The 21828-nt window shown below is 42.0% G+C and overlaps 1 protein-coding gene across 1 annotated transcript in view; it reads right to left on the reverse strand.

The window, feature by feature from the left end:
- Positions 1-21828, reverse strand: part of MBOAT1 (membrane bound glycerophospholipid O-acyltransferase 1) — a 58373-nt gene that overhangs the window by 20088 nt on the left and 16457 nt on the right. The window contains exons 2-4 of the mRNA XM_086609007.1: positions 14751-14896; positions 14146-14223; positions 10372-10467 (exon numbers count right to left, since the gene is read on the reverse strand). Coding sequence (XP_086465133.1) covers positions 10372-10467; positions 14146-14223; positions 14751-14896 — 320 coding nt within the window. The remainder of the gene's footprint in view (positions 1-10371; positions 10468-14145; positions 14224-14750; positions 14897-21828) is intronic.

Raw genomic sequence — 21828 nt, forward strand, 5'->3', positions numbered from 1 at the left:
GGCATAACTGTGTTAGCAACAAGTGGAAAACATCCAATTAAAACTGAAGGAGGAACTCAGGCATAAGACAATTGCCTGGGATCAAAACAACCCCACAGTAACTTGCACTGGAATTTTTAATTGCCATGTGCGCACAAAGCCTTATTTTATGTCTCCCCATCCCACAGCAGTACAAATTGTAATTCAGAAGAAATCACACTGCTAGGAAACACCAGCTTCTGCAGCCCACTGGGCTGCCTTTCAGGCAAACACCAAATTCAAGCCCTGTACGATGCAACACTAGAATACAGCGATGCCACTCTAACAAAACGCTGGCTCTTCTTACTGGAACCCTCCTGTAGTTTGTCTCATCAGTGCCCTAAAAAAAAACGGTCAACTCTGCAGATACACATCCTTCTTTCCCCACATGAATAGCCCTGTCAATTAGGACTACATACAAATACCAAAACAGCTGTCAGCACAGCAGCTTCCTCACTCACTTCTCAGCCATGCAACTGACATGTTGCCTGTCCAAGCTGTACCATCCAACTGGGAGTGTTTGGGCATGTGGGATCTGAAGCCTCCCACGAACATGAGCTAGCTGTACCTGAGCCATGTCTACAGGCTACAACCACCCAGCAGCTTTGGGGTCAACCAAACAAGCGGTGTAGAAATAGCCGCTACGTTCAATAAGGCTGGTTATACTTCCCGTATCCAGCTTTACAGAGCTTCTTAGCACCGTAGGCAAACGCGAGCTGCTGTAAGTAAGGAATAGAAAAATGGCAAAACTCAGCTTGGTGGCATCAGGAGCTGGTCCCCATGAGGGTAAAGGACACAGCCAAGAGCATTCAGAGGTATGTAAGAAGAAATATGGTAGGCAAACCATGGGGACACTAACCAGTATCTCATAGGCAGAGGCTCCAGGGCTAGTTGTGGTCCATATACAGTTTCTAAGGGCAAATCATCTTGCGTGCCATCTCATGGCACAAACAGGACAACCAGGTAATCAGGCCTAGTCAGCATGGGTTTATGAAAGGCAGGTCCCGCTTGACTAACTTGAGCTCCTTCTATGACAACATAAGGGAAAGGCTGTGGATGTTGCCTACCTAAATTTTAATAGTCTTTGACTTTAAGCCTTTAATCAAGCCTTTGACATCGTTTTCCACAACATTGTCCTGGAGAAACTTGCTGCTCATGCCTTAGATAGGTATAACTCTTCACTGGGTAAAAACTGTCTGGATGACCAGCCCACAGAATGGTGGCGAATGGAGTTAAACAGTTGGTGGCCGATCACAAGCGGTGTTCCCCAGGGCTCGGTACTGAGGCCAGTTCTGTTTAATATCTTTATCATCGATCTGGACTATGGGATCAAATGCACCCTCAGTAAGCTTGCAGACAATACCCAGTTGGGTGGGAGTGTTGATCTGCTTGAGGGTAGGAAGGCTCTACAGAGGGATCTGAACAGGCTGGATTGATGGGCTGAGGCCAACTGTAAAAGGTTCAACAAGGCTGAGTGTCTGGTCCTGCACTTGGATCACAATAACCTGTGGAAAAATAACAAAAATTGGGGAAATGGGAGAATATTGTCCCCCAAAGTTCAGCTTACATCTTAAACAACTGCTGCCTCAGACTACAGCAGCTTTGAGCTGATAGACAGTTGCTGTTCCCAGGAACAAAGTGCGCGTGGAATGATAAGGTCTGCATCTGGCCAGATGGAATATGTGCATATCTTTGAGACGGGGAGTAGAGTGGTGCGGAGGTGCCACGGCTCATCCCTGTTATCAGAGATAAAGAGTGTCCGGTGCAAGAAAGATGGATTGCAACTGTTTCCTCAGCAGTAAAGGTGAGATCGTGCCCTGAAGCTGAACTTTGCTCATTATAATGTCATGTATGACTAGAATCACTCAAGCTCCACCTGAAAGTAAAGAAAAAGTATAAAATGGCTAAAGAGAAGGGGAATGTTAAGGGAGAAGCTCTCTGTCGAAACGTCTGGGATCAGTTGACAGGCTGAACCTCTCCCTACCCTCCACTAGGGACACCTATTGGGTAAGAGCTCTGTGCTATGTGCATTTACTTACTAACATCTTGCTAGCTATTGAGTATTATCACTGATCAGTTCTAATTTTATGTCATTCTAAATCAAATCTGTTTTTGCAGTCAGTCCCTATCATCAGCTATCTTCAAATCTGTATCCTGTCACGAGAATCTCTAATAAAATTTGTTATTTTAATATAAGTTACCGGAAACTTTATCATTGATATAATATAAGGGAGGATGACCCATTGCGCTGCCTGTGGGGTCCCTGAATAGGTTAGGCAAACACCCTCCAACTTATCGGGCTGCCCAGGGTGGGTAGGTGGGTTGGATACAAGAGTCTTGTCTTTCTTGGGAAACTGGTAGACTGGTCGAATTGACCCTGACTTTCATTGAACTGACCTATACTGGTCTGACCTTGTGTCATTCCGTGACACAACCCCATGCAATGCTACAGGCTTGGGGAAGAGTGGCTGGAAAGCTGTCTGGCAGAAAAAGGACCTGGGGGTGTTGGTCAACAGCTGACTCAATATGAGCTGGCAGTGTGGCCAGGGGGCCAAGGTGGCCAACAGCATCCTGGCTTGTATCAGAAATGGTGGGGCCAGCAGGACTAGGGAAGTGATGGTCTCCCTCTACTCTGCACTGGTGAGGCCACACCTTGAATACCGTATTCAGTTTTGGGCCCCTCACTACAAGAAAGACATTGAGGTGCTGGAGTGTGTCCAAAGAAGGGCAATGAAGCTGGTGAAGGGTCTAGAGCACAAGTCTTATGAGAAGCAGCTAAGGGAACTGGGTTTGTTTAGCCTGGAGAAAAGGAGGCTCAGGGGAGACCTTATTGCTCTCTACAACTACCTGAAAGTAGGCTGTAGCGAGGTGGGTGTCAGTCTCTTCTCCCAAGTAACAAATGATAGGATAAGAGGAGATGGCCTCGAGTTGCACCAGGGGAGGTTTAGATTGGATATTAGGAAAAATGTCTTCACCAAAAGGGTCATTAAGCACTGGACCACGCTGCCCAGGGAAGTGCTGGAGCCACCACCCCCCAGAGGTATTTAAAAGACGTGTAGAAGTGGCGCTTAGGGACATGGTTTAGGGATGGATTTGGCAGTATTAGGTTTATGGTTGGACTCAATCTTCAAGGTCTTCTCCAACCTAAACGATCCTATAATTCTGATTCTATGAAGAGAGAACATGCAATATCAGCCAATTTCTTAATCAGAAATTATTTTTATCATTTTAGCAGTCTCTATTTGAAGTGTCAGTAAAAAAGCTTGCACATAAAATCCTGAACAAGCTTAAATGTACACAGATCTGGAATGCAACTGTAGCACAAGGGTTTGTACAGCAGCTTTCCTTGGGTCACCTAGACCATTGATTGCAGCTAAGGAATGGACGAATGCAACAAGGATTTTTCACTTCCAGATAACTCCAATATTGTTAAATAGTCATTCTAATTTTCTTGAAAGATGAGTTGGAATAAAAAGTTATTTATAAGGTGTTTTCACCATTATCTTCAATATCCTATTTCTCAAAGTAGATTTTCCCATTCAGAGAAAATTTAGCTTTGTTTACAAAGATACATAAGTCCCAATCCTTGAAGCATACAAAAAAGTAGATTTTTTTAATCCTTAAGAGAGACAGAGGCTGTCAGTGAAGTAGCAGTTCTACTGCAATAAACACAGATTTTTTTATTTTGTCAGTGCTTGACCTTTCAGCTTTATGGGTGAACACTAACACTTGTTTCAAATTGGTCCAATTTGTTGCATGTGTTTCTTATGGCAAGTACTTGATGCCAAGAGTAGCTTTAAACCTCGGGCTCAGAGCCAAAACCGTATGCCTTTAAGTGCCTAAATTTAGACACTTCTCTTCAAAACTTGGGCCCCCCACTGTAAGCCATAGAGAACCAAAATGCAAACAACTCTGATGTGCTGATTAAGCAAGGGAGGCAGAAGCCCAGCCTGCACTGAAGTCATACAACATATAAACACAGAGAAGAGAGTGGTTCTCTTGGTCTGTATTAGATGTTCATTGCCTCATTGATGGAACATTGTAACCCGGCAGAACAAGTCAGCCTCTCCAGCATTTTAATCAGAAAAGATGGATGGTCTGCCTCCCTCAAATGTCAACTCCAGAGAAGACAAGTGAGCACAAAAGTGACTCCTGACACCGCAAGTGGGAGGGAGGGAGACCCACAAAGTGCATCTGAGGTACCTTCAGTTCTCTCTCCTGCTATCATCATATTACACATCTGCATCTCTTCCATATCCTAATCGGGAATGTGAAAACCTGCTGTACAGTGGCACCAGGATGACACCTTCTCAATCTTTCAAAAGATCAGTATCAGATATCATTAAATGCTTCACACAAAGAGTAAGCAAGGTTTCAGGTGAACAGGGAGTATCCTCCTCCTCCCTCACCCATCTACCATTCCAGCATTGCCTTGATCTCACTGGGGAACCAAGCCTTTGCTGCAGGAAAGGGCAGAGCACAACAAAACAACAGCAGTACTGGAGCTCTCCCTTCTTCTGGCACCCCTTTGGGGTGTGGAAGCCCCCACCTTCTGCACACCCACACCTGTCTCACCCCTCCCTGGGCACTCACCAGTCTGTCTTCATCACACACACACAGAACGCAAGTCTAAGACTGTTTTTGTTTATTCAGAATGAAAAATAATCCTTTCTCCCATATTTGCAGAGTAACACAAGAGGATGCAAATCTTGAAGCAATATTAAAAATTGCATAAGAAAAATACATTTAATTTAGAGGGAAAAATAGTATTATCATTTCCTAAATACAACTTGAGTTTTGATTATTAAAACTTGGCAATACCATGGTATTGAATTGTCATTTCTATTTAGCATTTCACACAAGCCCTAATTTTAAACAGCAATAAAACACTGAGTAAGTTAATATACAAAACAGCGTCATATCACACACAGTCAACTGTTTCCGACATGATAATATTTTAAACCTTAGACTCCATTGGAAAAAGTCAATAGAGTTAACAAAACTATAAAACTTCCAATGACCTGCCCTTCTCCCAAATTTTGAGAGATGCAAGTTGGAGTGGGGCAAATTACTAGGTTGAATTAAAAAAGAAAGTCTACCTCCTATACTTGCACTTACAGATGATGCATGAAGACCTACCCTTAGGAAGGAAGCATTTAAAATAAAACACATTTAAGAAGCTTAAGCCGCTTGAACTCTCTCACATTTGAACACCTTCCAATCACTTCGCAGCCACATGCGGAGCGGTGATGCCACATCCCCTCCTCTTCACCTCTCCTACTAAGCACTAGTTACAAACTAGCACGGAAAAATGGAATTTGATTTGTGGTGTGACTTTTCCCCCTCCTCTATGTTTTATATATCGGCTAAGAGTTTAACTTCAGGTTGTAGCTGCACTGTAACTCCTACAAAAAACTTGTGTTTAGTGGCCAACTTTTCATTTCAGAAAAAAAAGAAGAAATTGACCCAGGGAGTATGAAATAGGAAATTTCAACAAATTAAAAAAAACAACCCAAAACAAACTATCTTTACCTTACATTAGAGACCTTGAAAAATAACACAAGACAAAGATGCAACAGTTTACAGAGAATGCTCAACAGAGGGTTTTACTCCCCTAAATAAACCTTCCAAATGAAAACCTACCAGTCAATGCCATTTTTAAACATGGCTTGCCCTAACCTAATAAATTTGCCCAGAAGCACAGGCCAGTGGAACTAAAGCCATCAGCACTGGTTGTAGCCCGCTGCGGGGATCCTCCCCGTATCACTGGCTGGGCTCTGCACCCAGCAAGCTTCAATATCTATGAGAGAAGAGACATTCACCACGCAGAGTCTGCATGACCTTAGGTAATCCTGTGGAGGAGTCTGGCACACACTCGCCAGAAATAGTTTCCACTGACCTGATTTCTCTAAGAGGGGAGATGGAGTCCAAAGGCTCATTGCAAACAAGACTCCAAAACGGCCAACATTTATTTCAGGTTTCTCTCTTTAGCCCTGAAGCCACGATGAGAACTCCCCACAGCCGCACTATGCTATGGCATTAACTGTGTGGCTGAGGGGATCGCCAAGCCAGAGCTGCCACAACGGCTTCGCTGGCAGCAGGCTCCGACTTCTGCTTCCGACCACAAAACGAAGAAGTGCTGAGGCCCACAGAGGAAAAACATTTCACTAAACGTGCTCATGTCTCCAGAGCAACCCCATGTTTTTTCTGGTCAAAGCTCCCAAAGCATTTCACTTAAAAGAGTATTTACTTCTACAGAAGTGTCCTGGGATGCACTAGACACCTGGAGCGTTCTAGTACTGACCACCTGCTTGAATTTTGGCTAATTCCCATTCTGTGGCTCTTGCAGGGCTCCTGTGTAAGCCATGGTAAGTGGTCTCAGCGTGGTTTGAAGGGGATGAACGCCCAGCAGGGCAGCAGGCGAGTATGGGAAACTGCCCAGGAGCCCTGGCTCAGCCTGCACACACACTGCCATGTGGCTTCTGGGAACCTGCTGCCGACCAAAGTCACTACGGCTGCCGGAATGTATTGCACTTCATACATTTAAAAGACAATAAAATAAAAATAACTAGTTGAACTTGCAGGACTGGTTAGGAGTTCTGCACTGAGTTTTGACACAGTAACAGTACATCTATGTTAATTTCCATCAAGAAACGTTTTTCCTTTGTAAAAAACAGCTGTGGTACCTTTGCTCCTTTCTTTTGTAGTTGATATTCAGCCACTGAGAAGGGAAAACCAGCAACAAAGCACTGACCACCTGACAAAAATCCACTGCCTGAAGTGACACTTGTCATTAAAGCATCAGCTTATATGGCTTTTTGAGAGGGCTCTTTCAACAAGCATCCCTTCCTCAGCAGTTTGCTGAAATGCTGCTGCTGTTCTGCATTTGGGATAGAGCGAACACAGAAAAACATCCATTTCTTCTGGAGAGTGATGTCCACCAAAACGCTTCACGTAAGAGGTACATATTTGACATCTGTAGGGAAGAAACCTGTTCAAGGCTCCCTGATAATTCAGCTCTGGTCTCTCTAACACCAATAGAAGATTGAAAGCAATCTCAATGTCTGAGGTGATTTTCACAAACTGAGTTTCTTTCCCATAAGGAATGGCACCAAGAAACTCACATATGCACGATCATTCCCTGACATTCACCAAATGAGCTGCAGTATTAGGAAATTTTCCTCAGACGGTGCAAGAATTCAAAGAGAAAACCAAAAAGCTCTATGGTATTAATCAAGCAAAGGATTAAAGCAGACACAACTTCATATGGATGAGGAGCTCCTCTGAATCCCGTCCAGATGATCATATGCATATGGCATTTGTTCATGTAGCTTGCTTGATTGAAACCATATCTATTACTAGTTTCCAAAAATCCCAGTCAATATCCTTTGATTTAAACTAATTTCTCCCTAAAGCCATAATATTATTATATTCTGTCTAAGCCTGTAATATAAAGAAAAAAATTTCAAACTATATGTTAATATTAATGCTTTTATCAAGTTGTATAGAAACCAGGCAACTTACCAGCATAATCCTCTTAGCATAAAGAAGAAATAAGAGAGAGAGAGAGAGAAAGAGTTAGGATTTAGTTTTCATAGGTACAATGTATAAATGCCACGGCAAAACAAGCAAAATAAAATATGCATGTTTCTCTCAAAGACTGATTTGAATTAAGGGGGAAGCACAGCATTCATTTATTTTACAATTAGTGTTCAAAGACGAGTAGTTTTCTTTGAGAAAGTAGTCAAGAGAAAATTCCTAAACTATGTCACCACATTTTCGTGAAATAGTATAAATGAAAGAGCTTTATTTTTAATTACTTTTTTAAAAAAGTATATATATTTTATCCAAGTGTAGCCAAATGGAATTTTTTTTTGTTAAAACCTGGCACATAGTTAAAAAAAATAATGGAGTTTTCACTTAAGTACTAAGCAATACATGAAATGTATCGCTTTTAAATCATGAAACTGTTGCAAGCAGCTTCAGTACAGTTTTGATTGTGGGAGTCAGTGACCAAACCTACCCTCTGCACAAGTTCAAGTAATTAACTAGTCACCAGAAGGGAATTTTCCTTACTTCTTAACTTTGAAATGATGAGTCACAGTTTGATCTTCCATTTTCCAGTTTACTTAACACATGACTCAAAAGTTATCTTGTTCTCTCCATTGCTACCTGCATTTTACAAGCTGTGTTCTCAAACGAGGGGACTCCAAACAAATAGCACAACCATTACAAAAGAACTAAAAAACCCCATATTTGCAAGCACATATCAAAAGGGTTATGCATGCAAGCTGTTAAGTGCACACAGCAGGTCAAGAGAGCAAATGAGGTATGCCGGCTTTCAGCATCCACACTGGGAAACATTTTTAACATCTGGCTCATCAGTTTAGAGAACTGACACTGGAAAGCTGATGGCACTAGAACTGGTTATGTGTCTATCTGATGTGCATTAAAACAAGCAAGAGGAGGTTCAGCTACTGCTCATACATGGTGAAGCTATGGTCGGGGAGTATATTTTGTCTCTCGGGGTCACCACATCTCTTTAGGTATGTGCATAAAGCCTCAGTGGGCACATATTATTTACAGCTGAGGAAAACAGGTTTTAAGACAGATTTATGAGGCTGACCTGGGTTTCAGCACTTTGGATTGCAAGTTCTTATTAATACCACTACAATATTTTTATTTATTGTTAGTTTTTAAAATATACCATGAAGATGTAGTTCATACCCATACTACATTTTCCAGTTGTTCACTACTTGGCAGTTTTATGTTTGACTGAAGTTTAGGAATTAGTTTACATTTTGAAGCATCGACACAAAAAAATATTCAAATAACACAGTAAGTTCAGGTATTATTCTTTCAGCACCATTATTATCCTCAAGCTCATCATTACATAAGAGTAGCTCCTTTTTCATCAAGAGAGCAGAAAATGCTACCTAGACTTAATATAAACAACCACCATTCCTCTTCCACTCCCAGTCTCAGCTGGATCTTTATTAAATGTCTTCAGAGGGAGACAGCTAACATGCCTCACACTGCATTTCTGAATGCACTATTCAGAAAAAGCATGCTCTCTCACATTTCTCTGTCTGTCTCTGTCTCATACCCACACAGCTATAGCATTCCAATCCCATTTATAGGCTTCTTGGTATGTCATGCTTTTTCAGGAGACGCTTTTGTGTATTAAAAGAACCGCGGAAAAAAATATAGAACTAAATTTCTCTACATGTGTAAGTTGCTACTTCTGCCGCCTCCTCTAATAAAAAAGAAAACTCAGAAGTCTCAGAAGAATTTTCCCCCGAACCTCTGAAATTTAATGTTTTAACCCACCATCCCACACAGACACACATGCACACAGACAGCAAAGACCTTCAGTTTCCTACTCTATGCCTAGAAGACGATAGAGGCTTGGAAGAGGCATCTACAACTTACTGTGCCAGTTTACAGAATTTTTTTCGTGATATGTTACTAATTACTCTTCATTCAGACATTAAATTAAACAAGTAGAATACATATTAGCACATTGTTTTTAAATTATGCAAAAGCATACCTTCCTCTCGTAAACAAAATCTATAGGGTTAGCTGTCTGTACTTTTGCAAAGCATCCTCTACTGCTTCAGTGAAATCAGAGACTACAGTATATATGAAAAAAACTGTTCCACAGAAATACATAGCATATAAAAAGCTATACTATTTAAAAAGCAGCCACAACCTGCCCCAGTGAGAGAACCCGCAGGACCAGCGCCAACACTGAAAGCTGATCTTGTGTCTCTCTGCCCAGGTTACCCACCCACCTCCCAGCTCCTCCAGACACTCACCCCCTGCCCAAGTCCTCCCCTCCCACTCGATGGAGAGCCTGGAGTGGGAAACACCTTCCCAACTGGGGCATCAAGATAAATCAGAACAGGGGAAAAGGATGAGTCGGAGACAATGGCTGTGCCAAGTAAGGTGGCAGGAGAGCAGCCCAGCAGGGACCAGAGCACCAGCGGTGCTGCTTGCCAGGCCTGTAAGGGCTCCTCCAGCACCAGGGAGCAACGTGCAGACTTATCCTCCCAGGGTGCTTGAGGTGGAAGTGTAGCTAACCAAGCTCTACCTTCCTAACTGGATAGCGCCTTGCAAGAAAACAGCAGAAACAATGAGTCAACGCAAAAAAAAAAAAAAAGCAAAACACAAACCCACAAAAACCCAACCACACAGTGTTTATTCTTCCCTTAAAAAAAAAAATTAAGTCTTACAAAAAGCTTAAGGGAAACAAATGCAGGCACTCCCCAGATAACATAAAAATTATTCTTGAAACGTACTATATTTAACTTATACTAACCGACACAGGACCCAGCCTGCAGACTCACTCACCCGGAAAAATCTGTAGTGAGAATGCCATAATGAAATATGTATATTCGGCTTATGTGGCACAACGTGAGGTATCCCATAGCTACGACAAAGGAGTACCTAAAAACATAACATACAGAACACAGTTACTAACACAAGTACGAACAAAAACCAGAACCATTCAAATTAGGTTTGGGCTTGTTGAGGGGCAGAGTTTGATTTTTTGCAAAGTAGGTTGTTAACAAGTCTGAAGCTACATTACAAGATCTGGCAGAAATTTTCAGAGAGGACTGAGGGTTTTGTGTACCCAGATGAAATGTTACGCATGTGTTTCTTCACACCATGGGTGGGGAAAAAAGAAAAGGAGAAATAGGGTCGTTTCAAGTTGGGCATTTCAATTTCAGAGTTCTCACCCCCACATATTATTTTGATATTTCTGACTCAAGTATTTGAAACCAGATGACACTATACGTGTGTTGCTGAAGTCACCCATTGACTTTTTTATTTGTAAATGTTCTTCATATACATGCACAACTCTTTCCCAGATCTAACAGAAACTAAAATATTTCAAGTTTAAGATATTTTCTCTCTCCTGATTTTGTATAAAGGCAGATAAAGACACGTAGCCTAATCTTGCCAGTTTTAAATGCTGAAAGATGCCCCTTTCCAGAAGAAGCATTCCTTAAGCGGAGCTTGACAAATTCACTCTGTTTTTCCATGATGATCACAAAATTATGTTAGGCAGGACGATGGCATGACTCTTTCTATCTGAAGAGTTGAACTGTCTGAGGACTGCAGGCATTGCAGTATCTACGTGGGGCGGATTCTGCCTTTCCTACAACTAATTTCTCCCTGTATTTACTCGAGCAAGAAAGAGGATACTGAGGAGGTAAGAAGCAGATGGATACTTGGAAACAAGACCGACAAATGAGGAAAACTAGATAGTGCAACAGAGAGAGCTGAGACACCAGAATGAAAGGTTTGCATCACATGGACAGGTCAGAACCAGGTCTACTGGTGTCCCCACACCAGGAGAAGACAGCCACGTGGAGGAGAAGATGCAAAGACCTACAGAAGAATGAGACCTCAGGCAGGCTGGTGGCACACACTGCCACATGGGATCCCCCAGACCCATGGGAAAATTCATCATGGAGGGGATCTAAAGGTGAAATCAAACAAGAGGAACAGTCCCCAGGTGACTGAAAACGAGCCAGGCCTTTGCCAAATCATGGTTGGCTTTAAAAGAAACATGTTTATCCTCCCTGAGGACTAATAAAGTGCAGTGCAAATGACAGCAATAGATCGCAAGGCAACCTGCAGCTCACCTGGCCCACAGCAAATGGCTGGATGAAAGCAGACTGAGGGGGCTTGACAGCTTCTTCAGGAGATTTAGAGCAGAATTTATCTTATTCTGTCTCAGTCAGTCATCCAGTCCAGCCTTAGTGTGGTCCCTGGGCTCCCTCTCACCAGCAGAGAACATCAACATCCCTCCAACGGCAAGTCACCCACCTCAGACACGTAACTGCAATGGATGGGATGAAGCACCTGAAATAAGCCTCAATGCTCAAGTGTGAAGTACCTCGATTGAAAGGGGGACAAGCACGGAGAGATGTCCGCGATTGCAGCTGCAGCCAGCAGCGTTTCTGATGCTGGATTAGTTTGCCCATGCATAGGCCCTGAAGGTTGGCAGTCTCAGAGAGCAAACCAGCAGGAAAGAGCCAGAGAAGAAGCACACAGGTTAAACTAGCTAGTTGTAGTTTCTTCATTTAATTTGTCCACTTCCACTTGCGTTTTGGGAGGAGAAAAAGCCAAGTCTTGGAGCCCCACTATGATGGATCCAGTGCTCTCGCACTGGATGGACAGGTCCAGCCCTTAAATTGGCATTTTTCAAGTTTATTCTCAAGCAGCTTGAATACACTGTTATTTTGCCAAAATTAATAATGCGTACCTGAGTCTCACTGCTACGGCTGGTGCAATACAGTAGGAAAGTCCTAACCCAATCCTCCCATGCCTCCTCAGGTTTTTCAGCTGGATTGCTATTCCACGCTGACTCTAATCAACACACATCCACCTCACAGCAGTGGGTGACATTATTTGAACTGGTTTAATTTGTGCTGCAGTGTACAGTTATTTTATTTACATTGTAATTAACTGGCTAAACAGTAAGAATGAGGGGGTTTCCTGTTGAAACTGTGCCTGTTTCCCTACCACCACCTCAACTTGTCTAGGAAGACATAAGTAAGTATCGGATGATATCCTCTGTAAACTTGGTTCCTTTGATCCACAACGAGTAACTCCTCTATTTCCCCCAAGCGATGGGAAGGGACAATGAAGAGGAGACGAGTAATACATATTTTTAGCACCTTTTCCTTCTGATCTCTGGTTGGCATTTCTTTCATAAACAATGTTCACTTACTTTTTAAAAAAAAATAAATATTAATTACCTTTGGACATCTAGGCTTTGCACTGTGAGGAAATGGAAAAAAACTCCTTGATTAATACCCATCTTGCTGGTGTAAAATGTTAGCGACTGCAACAGACAGGCCTGTTGTTTATATTTCTAAACAATCCTAGATAAATCATAAGTGATGGTTCCCATTCAGATATTAGAGAGGGGTCGCCTCAGGAAGTAATAAAGAAGAAGGGGAGATGATTATCTGAGCATCAGATCCTCAGACAGCCCTGGCCCTGAAGACAAATGGAGACACGGCTTCCGTTCCCCAGCCCAGATCGATGTGGATGTGAGCATTCAGCAGCAGCTACAGAAACAGCCACACAGCACAGACAGCAATCAACTGTAACACACCTAAACCACAGTATTAACCACATGCTGTTAGGGAGACCAACACAAAAGTAAAGAAGTGGGAAGAACTGCCAGCTCGTCCTTCTAGCCTGCTATAAAGTAGCAGTTTTACAAATAAAAATTCCTATTTGTGCAGACTGATGGGAAGCGGAAAACTCCATCTACACAATTTAAAAAACTCTCACGTGCTTAACTCTAACATGGTACCCACACAAGAAGGCTCAGTGACTGAGCAGGTAAGTTCTTCCAGATGAACTTCCTCTTAGTCAATGAAAGAAGCAGACATAGCTACATCTTTATATAAAACATAGTTTTCACTTTCATACAAAAGTGTTTTTTGTCTTTTGGCCAGGAAGGCACTCATTTGATACAGCACTTTAGGAACCTTGGGTGTCTTCCTTCCTCTGAGACATTTGCATAGGGACAAGAAAGATTCTATGGCCAAGAACTTCTCATGACAATGCCGTAAGTTTCTGCTTCAAAGCAATGACATTTCTGGTAACTTCTGCTTTTTCAAGCTCAAAGCCCAATACCAAATGCAAGACTTAATTTCATAGATCACCAAATTAAGTTGCCACAGTGACATCATCTGAACTACCTAACTCAAGAACAAGTGGAAAATACTAAAGGCCAAATAGCAAGGGGGAAAACACATTAAAAAGGATTATCAAAAGCAATCTTCAAGGACACAAGACCAAGGAGAATATGACTTCATTATGTTTAAGAAAACAGAGGTTTGGGCATAAATTATTTAAGCCTGCAAAAGTCAACTTTCGAGGCCAGCAATTTTGTAGGGATATGCAATATATCAATGTAAAAACCACAAATTGAGATTACAGCTGCTTCTGCAACTGAATGAACAAAGCTCCTCCAAGAAATTGGGAAAGAAAAACAGGAAAGAAGAGAAGGTGGTCCTAAAAGAGCCTCATGCTTCTCCATGAAAGTAAAGAAGCTGTCAGAAGGGCAGCTCCGGACTTGCAGCCACATCAGCTCACCTGTGGATGTTGGGAATACTCGCCATATTCATAATGCCATAGTTCATCATCACCAGGACAAAAAGATGAATGGAATACCTTCAAGACAACAAAGTGAGCATTTAGATAATTTCTGTGTGACCTGGAAGGGCTGGCAGTTCAAGGGAATATTTTTCCATGCAAATGACATAAACGTGATGTCATAATATGGTACTAGTAAACATGGATTATTACAATAACATCTTTATAGCCTGAATATCCAACATAGATTAATACTTATTGACAAGCTACTGTTAACGTGTTTCACTGAGAGAAAGAGCAGCCTGGTTCAAAGTGCACATTCAAACTGGACACACCTTTTCCAAATGAGGTATCTTCACAGCAGACTGGTATGGCTTTGACTTCCAGAACAAAGGCCACAGATTAAATACTTCACTTACAAACACTTCCATGGTTCATTTTCTTTGAGAGTTTGGGATGATTACGCTGGTTAAGAATTTTTTTGTTTTGTTGTTAGGATAACATAGAAAGTGCCTTAAGACTAAAAAGATGTCATCGAGAAAAGCTGATTTAAATTTAAAAATATTTTTACCCAAGCCTTGTCTACACAGTGACTAAATACTCACCACCCAAAGCAGAAGACAGCAAAATATATTCCAAAGAGGGTGGCAAATGCATGGCGAACAGCAGAGCTGGCATGACTGGGACCCAAGTAAACACGAAACCAAAACGCAGCCAAAAGCGCAAACAGTTGACAGGCTACAAAATTGATCTGTAAAAGACAAACAAAACAAAAAATGGTTGTGATTCTTGGAGGCGAGGGGAGGAAGAAGTCTCTCCATTCTCAGAATGACAAAATAGCGGAGCCAGGAAAAGAGGGGGGGGAAAAAGTGAGAGCAAGGAGTCTGTTGTTTTTCCAGCACTCTCACTTAGTAGCCCAAGCAGTAACTTTCCCTGGGTAACGACAGAAGGGTCCTAAACAAGGATGTACCACCTGGAAACTCAGACAGGAGGCAGAGCAGGTTCCAGCCACCTGAGGTTCAGGCGGGCTCTGAGCAGTGCTCACTCCTCCCGGGACAGGGCTCCGCTCCGCTGCCAGCAGCACGCCAGCCCAACCCAGGCGCAGGGGACGTCACCCCCTCTCTGCCCTCCTGGTGGAAGGCAGAGGTCAGGAAGCACATGGGGCCTCTGAAGCACCACCCTGGTGCTTCTCATTCTCCACAAACACCAAAACGAGGGCAAAATCAACAATCTCACTGCAACGCTGTTCCACAAGCAATACCCAAACAGCCTTCTTGAGTCGAAACGCTCCACTCCACAGCATCCTCCACGAAGGCCTTTCAACTGACCATTTCTTTTGTGGTTCAGGAGCGCAAGGAAAACAAGATTGCTCTACCATCATGCAGTTAAAGGAAAACGCTTCTCAACTGCTCTGTGCCTTCTGCGTGTCTCTACAGAGTGTGGGCAGTGGGCCGGCCCCACTGCGAGGAGGCAGCGATGGCAGCAGGAGCACAGAACAGGTACACGTGGAGGGCAAGCAGTCCATGGCAAGAGGCTACTCCTATCAGACACAGGAGAAGCAAAAGCTTCAGCGTCCTCAGAGCAAAGCAGACAACAAGCTGCCTTCAAGTCACCTTCTCTTTGACAGTCTCAGCAAAAATCCCAGAAGTCAGAGGAACAACAGAGCTCAGGAGATCTCTCTAACAGAGCAATACAGCATCAGGATATGACATCTGTAAGTCCAGCCTGGAAAGCTGGAGTTAATTTATTCAGCTGCAGTCTTTTTTTAAAAAGAAAAAAAATCACCCTGAGGTCTCCAGCAGCAAGTCATCCTAGACTGAGCAAATCTAAACAGGCAGCAACATTTAAGTGATCACTTGGATTAGAGAATTCTTCAAAACTATCAATCCAGGACAGGATGATATATCTCACTCGGAAATGCTCTGACATGCTGGCTGTCCAGAGGTGGTTGGATTCGGCCAGGCTTCTTGTCAAAAACATTTACAGTATGTTTAACAAGATACTAACAGCCCCAAACTGCTTTTATTCTGGTGAACTACATCCAACACGGTGCTGTTCAAGCAAATGGTTTGAGTAAAGGTTTGTTGGCTACATCACTGCAGTTTCTTTGTTTCAGTGATGCACAGCCATGCAATAGAATAATGCAATAATTTAAATATTTAGATATGCTGAATTTTAGTTCTTTGAAGCAGAGATAATATCGATTTAGTTCTTATTCATGCAAGTAACCAGCATTTATAACAGACAGTATCATAGAACTATACCCAAAAGCAAGTAATTAGCAATGTCTTATTAAGACAATACGCCCTATTTAAATAAGACAATTCTTATTTTCCATGCAAGATTTAAAAAGTAAGGGAACAAAATTGCACTGGTCGCACAAAACCCAGATGCTGTAGTACAAATCCCCAACTCTCACCTGCTCTATTACCCCACAGTTACACTTACAACACTAATTCCTCCTTCCCTTCCTTCCACAGTCAGAGATCCCGCCGAATGGCTGGAGAGAGGACATTCGCTACGGGACCACTCTGATTGCAGCCTTTCTAAGCAAGTTCCCAAAGCTGATGGATGCCAACTCACTAATGACAACTGAGTGAACCTTAATCCTACCTCAACCTGCTCCTGCTTAGGGTCACACTAGAACATCCAGTGCAGCTCAACTTTGTGGCACCCAGAGCCCCTCTGATTCAGTATAAAGAAGAAAAGTGTGGAGACCCCAAGAAACCTGATGTGGCTGATCGTTTAAAATACAATATCCCTCTTTGTGCAGTGTCACTCATAGAAGCTTTACTCCAGTAAAATCCATCAAGATAAGCAAGCGTTTGTTTTGGACTTTCATCCAGCTCTTGTATGTTCAGCTCAAGATGTTAAAGATGCTGGGACTTCAGAGGGCCACACGCACAGAAAAATTAAAGTGCAAGATCCCGTGGCAGACACACCTGTAATAGCATTTACACAGCTAAGGCAGGTAACTGCAGCAGAAAGCAAGCAGCAGACTTCATGGCAAGCTAACATATGGCATATGACAGACAGCACAGCAGCTTTGCATACATATGCTGTTGCATGCACCTACACTATCAATTCCTCCAAACACGTGTTACCCGTGCTACTTGGATCAAAGTTAGCACGGGTACACCAAACCATCCCACTGTCACATCTTCATTTTGTTGTGCAAGTTAACCAAGACAATTTCTTCTCTGCATTGTTTCTGCAAGAGTTGGGGTAAAGCCTTGTACCAGGATAAAAGCAAAAGGACACACTAGTCTCAAGTTTCAATCAGCTTTTAATTTATAAGAGTTGTTTCTGCAAAGGACTCAAACATCACAGATTCAATGTACTCAACAAGCAATAGCCTCAGAATACTAGTTTTCATTTACCATTTTTATACTGAATTAAGCTAGAAAGTACCTTACAGAGGAATGTCTACAACACACCATTAAAAGTTACAGATATGATTCAAAAACCTGAAGATTAACCTTTCTTTTCTGGATCCATAAAAGACAGTGATGGTATCGAAGAGGCACAAACACACATGAGGATTTCTGGGTGTCATATGAACATTAAGTGACCTACCACAATAGCACAAAGGAAGTCAGAAGGCTGCACCCAGTGCATTGGTTGGGATATCAACTCCTAGATACAAAAAACAACACAGTCTGAATTGCAGAAAGAGAAGACTTTCACTCACTGGCTGAGAACATTTGTGCCTTTGCCCTCCCTTCAGAACTGCAGCCACCATAGCTCTTCAGCAGCTTTCCAAGTTCCTCTCCTCCATGGTCCTGTTTTTCTCACAAACAGCACTGCCCCAAACACAACACACTGCATTTGTTTTTCTTTGTCTACCATTAGGCTTTCAGGGTGGGTTTTTTTGTGTTTATTTACAGTAATACACACACACACACTACAAACAACAGGATGGGTTTTAAAGGATTCATCAGCAGAGGGGTTGGGAGAGGGATACCAATGGACAAGAAACCCAGGTAAAGACAAGAATTACTGATAAAACCTTTCTGTCATCCATGGCTTATTTGGTACCTGAGGGACAAAACCATTGCAGAATAGTATTGGAGAATATTTCTTGTATTTGTTGACCTATAAGCCTGCACTTAGAATCTGAATGCACCAAGGTGACCTCTGATTCCTGTAGGGTTCAGACTGAAGATCAAACTTACCCATGCAGAGCTCATTGCAAGGTCTAGCACATAATTTACTGCAAGACTGACTGTTAAAGGTGCTAAGCAACTGCAGAATATTTCTGCAGACTAGCCCCTTCTGTGTTTACGTGAGCCAATCTGAGAGGGTGGAGAAAACAGGTCAGATCTTCTCTTAACTATAGCCTGTTACGAAGAGAGGGAGGGATGTTGTTTGTTTCTTGGGTTTGAGGAACGTAAGACAAATGTCAGGGCACCAGTAAAACCCGGGTGCTCCTTTCCAAGTGCTAAGAAAATGTGTTCTGCCCGGCAGGCTGAGCTCAGTGTATTTAAAACTGAGCACTAACTTTGGTACCAGACCAGATCTGGTTTGTTCTCCACAGAGTAATAGAGAGATATGATAACTTTTCATACGATTACCACCTCTATTTAGTTATTTATATGCAACATTTTAAAGACATGCAGCATTCACATGTACACATGAAGACTGCCAGTTCATCTGACAGTGACTTTATTGCATTCCATTTAACTTCAATTTTGTTCTTCACTCTACATATTTCAGCTACCTAATTAAACAGATCCCTAAGACTTTAAGAACTGCATCACAAGCGAAGTAACAGTCAGACTTTCCTCCCTTTCCCTTCCCAAAAAGAAAAGGGTTCATGTTATTCCCTTTTGGTTATTTCCACTGTTGCTAAAAACACTTTGTAAACAGTAAATTGAGGGCAAATACACACAAAAATAACAAGGAAATAGAAAAGACATTACCCAAGAATTAACCCTTCTCATTCCGACCCACCATTATAAGTCATTTAACCCATGTTTTTAGCTAGTCACATCCATTCAGTGTTGCCATCATTTTTTTTTTTTCACATCTGGTTTCAACTTTGCTAGCAGAAAAGGAACACCTTTGCTTTTTACCATCATTTTCTTCCATGCTCTAGTGAGTAAGATGTAATCAAATTAGAATCAGACCACATGGTATGTTGCCAGAACAAGATACTATCTTGCTTTTATTTTCCATGATTAAACATTGGAAAACAGAAAGGCAGCCTCGTCACAGTATCCTGCAGCGACATCTGGAAGACCTGCATCTGAGTCACAGCCAACTAAAGACAGCATTGCAATGCAGAAACAAGATACCTGTGCTTTTGGAGAGAGAAAATCTGTAACAGCTCCAGCCCAACTAGGTTGATGGTTACTGTTGTCTGGTTAAGGAATTCTTTAATATCTAATAGTCTCAACTTTAAAAGGCCAGATGGATCCAGAACATGTAAACACCAGGTACAAACAATGAGAAAAAAAAAAAACAACTGCAGTTTCTCTAAAAGTGATGTTTAGGCTGCAAATCTGAGATTTATACGAAGCTAGCATTCAGGTCAAACCAACCAACCAAGCACCTATGATGCTGACACAAGAACAACCAAACGTAACAGTTTCAAGATCCCTCGACACTATTATGCTAAAATCAAAAGCCTTCGAAGTACATAAAAGGTTATTTCCATATGCCTCGAGCCTTTGCATCTTCTCTCATTTTTAATAGGGTGAAACCCACTCGGCAAATGTTGGACTGGTGCTGTAGGAAGGGGAAACACTAACTCCAAGGCATCTGGAGTTACCTTTTCAGTCATTTCCATCAACAGGCAGGGCGTATCACATGGGACAGTCATTTCTTCAACTTCCTAACCATTCTCAGAGGAAAATCATAAAACTTTTTCCTCCGTCTTTTATTGGGTCCCATTAACCATCTGCAAGTGGGCACTTTTAGCAACAGCCATTTGGTAAGTTACAAAATAAAAGTTCCAAATATTAAACCAAAGTTCCTGGTATTAAATCACGTGTCTCAAAATCTCAGCATTCAGAGGGCATGAAATCACTGCCAATAACACTGAGTGGGAAAAATTATCACCTTTAGTTCTGGGGACAAACTGGCTCCTTTGTGGAGGTTAAAAAAAAAAAAAAGTAGCAATTTCTCAAATTCCTCTAACAGAAAAGTCATGGAGCCATAGCCATTTCCAAAAGGAGACAGATAAACGTGCTGTTTGACACACTGGGGAAAAAAAAAAAAAATCTTATGAGAAGAAAATGGAAAGTGCTGTTCCTAGCTAAAAGTTCTTGGGATGAGAAACAGAAAATACAAAAGGAGGCAAAACCTGGCTTTATACCTTTCCATCAAATCATCACAAATGCCTTGGTCACCACTCACCACAGTTCATGGTAGGCTACTAACCACCCACTTCTGGAAGTTCCAATTGCCCTCATCCCACAAGCCTCACATCTGCAAATCTCCCTATTTAAAGAAGTGGTAATAGACATTTGAGGGTTACTAGATCACACCCTAGGAAGAGATAATAAGTAAGATTAAGCATGTAGCCTGTTATTTTAGTGCTTTTAACATTTTCCTTACAGTTAACTATCAGGAAGAAATATCCTGCATTGTTTTGACCACAAAAATACTTTGCTTTTCTACTTTTCCTCCCTTACACTAGCAGAAAAACTGATCTCACTTTCCAAAAATCTAGGAGGATATAGCAAGTTGACCATGCAGTTTTCTCCAAACTCCAAAAGGCAATTAAGATTGTAAGCCAAACCGGACAGCCCTCTGTAAGCAAAATTCCTATTAATGCTGTAATTCATTCACTATGAAAAAAAAAAAAAAATCATCACACTGCTAACTTTTCGCTTGTTTGATGACAAGGTGCTGATGTGTCCCCCACAACACACAGCCTTTGGATAAAACGCAGGCATGCTGCACACTCATAGATGCTCACAGACAGAGGTACAAGTGTGTTATGGCACAGTCAGGCTGCCAGAATATCCCCCCAGCTAACGTTCAGGTCCATGCCCACTTCAACAGGCAGCAGGTGATGAGACTGTCTTCAGATCATAGATATTGCAAAAACACTTCTACTTTTATTCCAGGCCTTGCATTTATCAGCCAAATGAGAGAATAAGGCTTTAAATCTACATTTTATCTGCTGAACAAAAGAAAGTGTACAAACAGAGGCCTCTCATGGTGGCTCAACGTAAAGATGAAGTCACAGCCCCTGGTCAAGAAACTGTGTATTTGCTGCTATCTACCAATGAGCTACTGAGCATTAGTTTAGGAGGCTGCTATGAAGTTTTTATCCGGTAAATCAGAATTTCTCCTTTATTCATTAACTTAATGCAGATCACCAAACAGCTGTTTTCATCGAAAAACACAAGGAACCATGTTAATAGAAACTACTGTCAACAACAGCAACTCCTCCTCAAGTCAAACCACTGTCTGTGGAGTACAACAGTGTTTGGGCAGTATCTTGGTAAGGACATGCCATAATAAATCTTTCCACCTCACCAGAGATTAGTCCCATCGTCCAGGATGGTGTCTTTCTTGCAAACAACCACGAGAACTATAGAGGTACAATAACTTCTTTTCTCTGTTTAAAAGATTATTTTGCACATATGACCAATGACACCTGGCAAGCAACATGTTTAAGTTCACTTCACTGGAGATGTTACTACTTTGATGCTGAAAAACAGACCTGCT

Source organism: Tauraco erythrolophus, chromosome 3, assembly GCF_009769465.1.
Source record: "Tauraco erythrolophus isolate bTauEry1 chromosome 3, bTauEry1.pri, whole genome shotgun sequence".
Classification (NCBI taxonomy): domain Eukaryota; kingdom Metazoa; phylum Chordata; class Aves; order Musophagiformes; family Musophagidae; genus Tauraco; species Tauraco erythrolophus.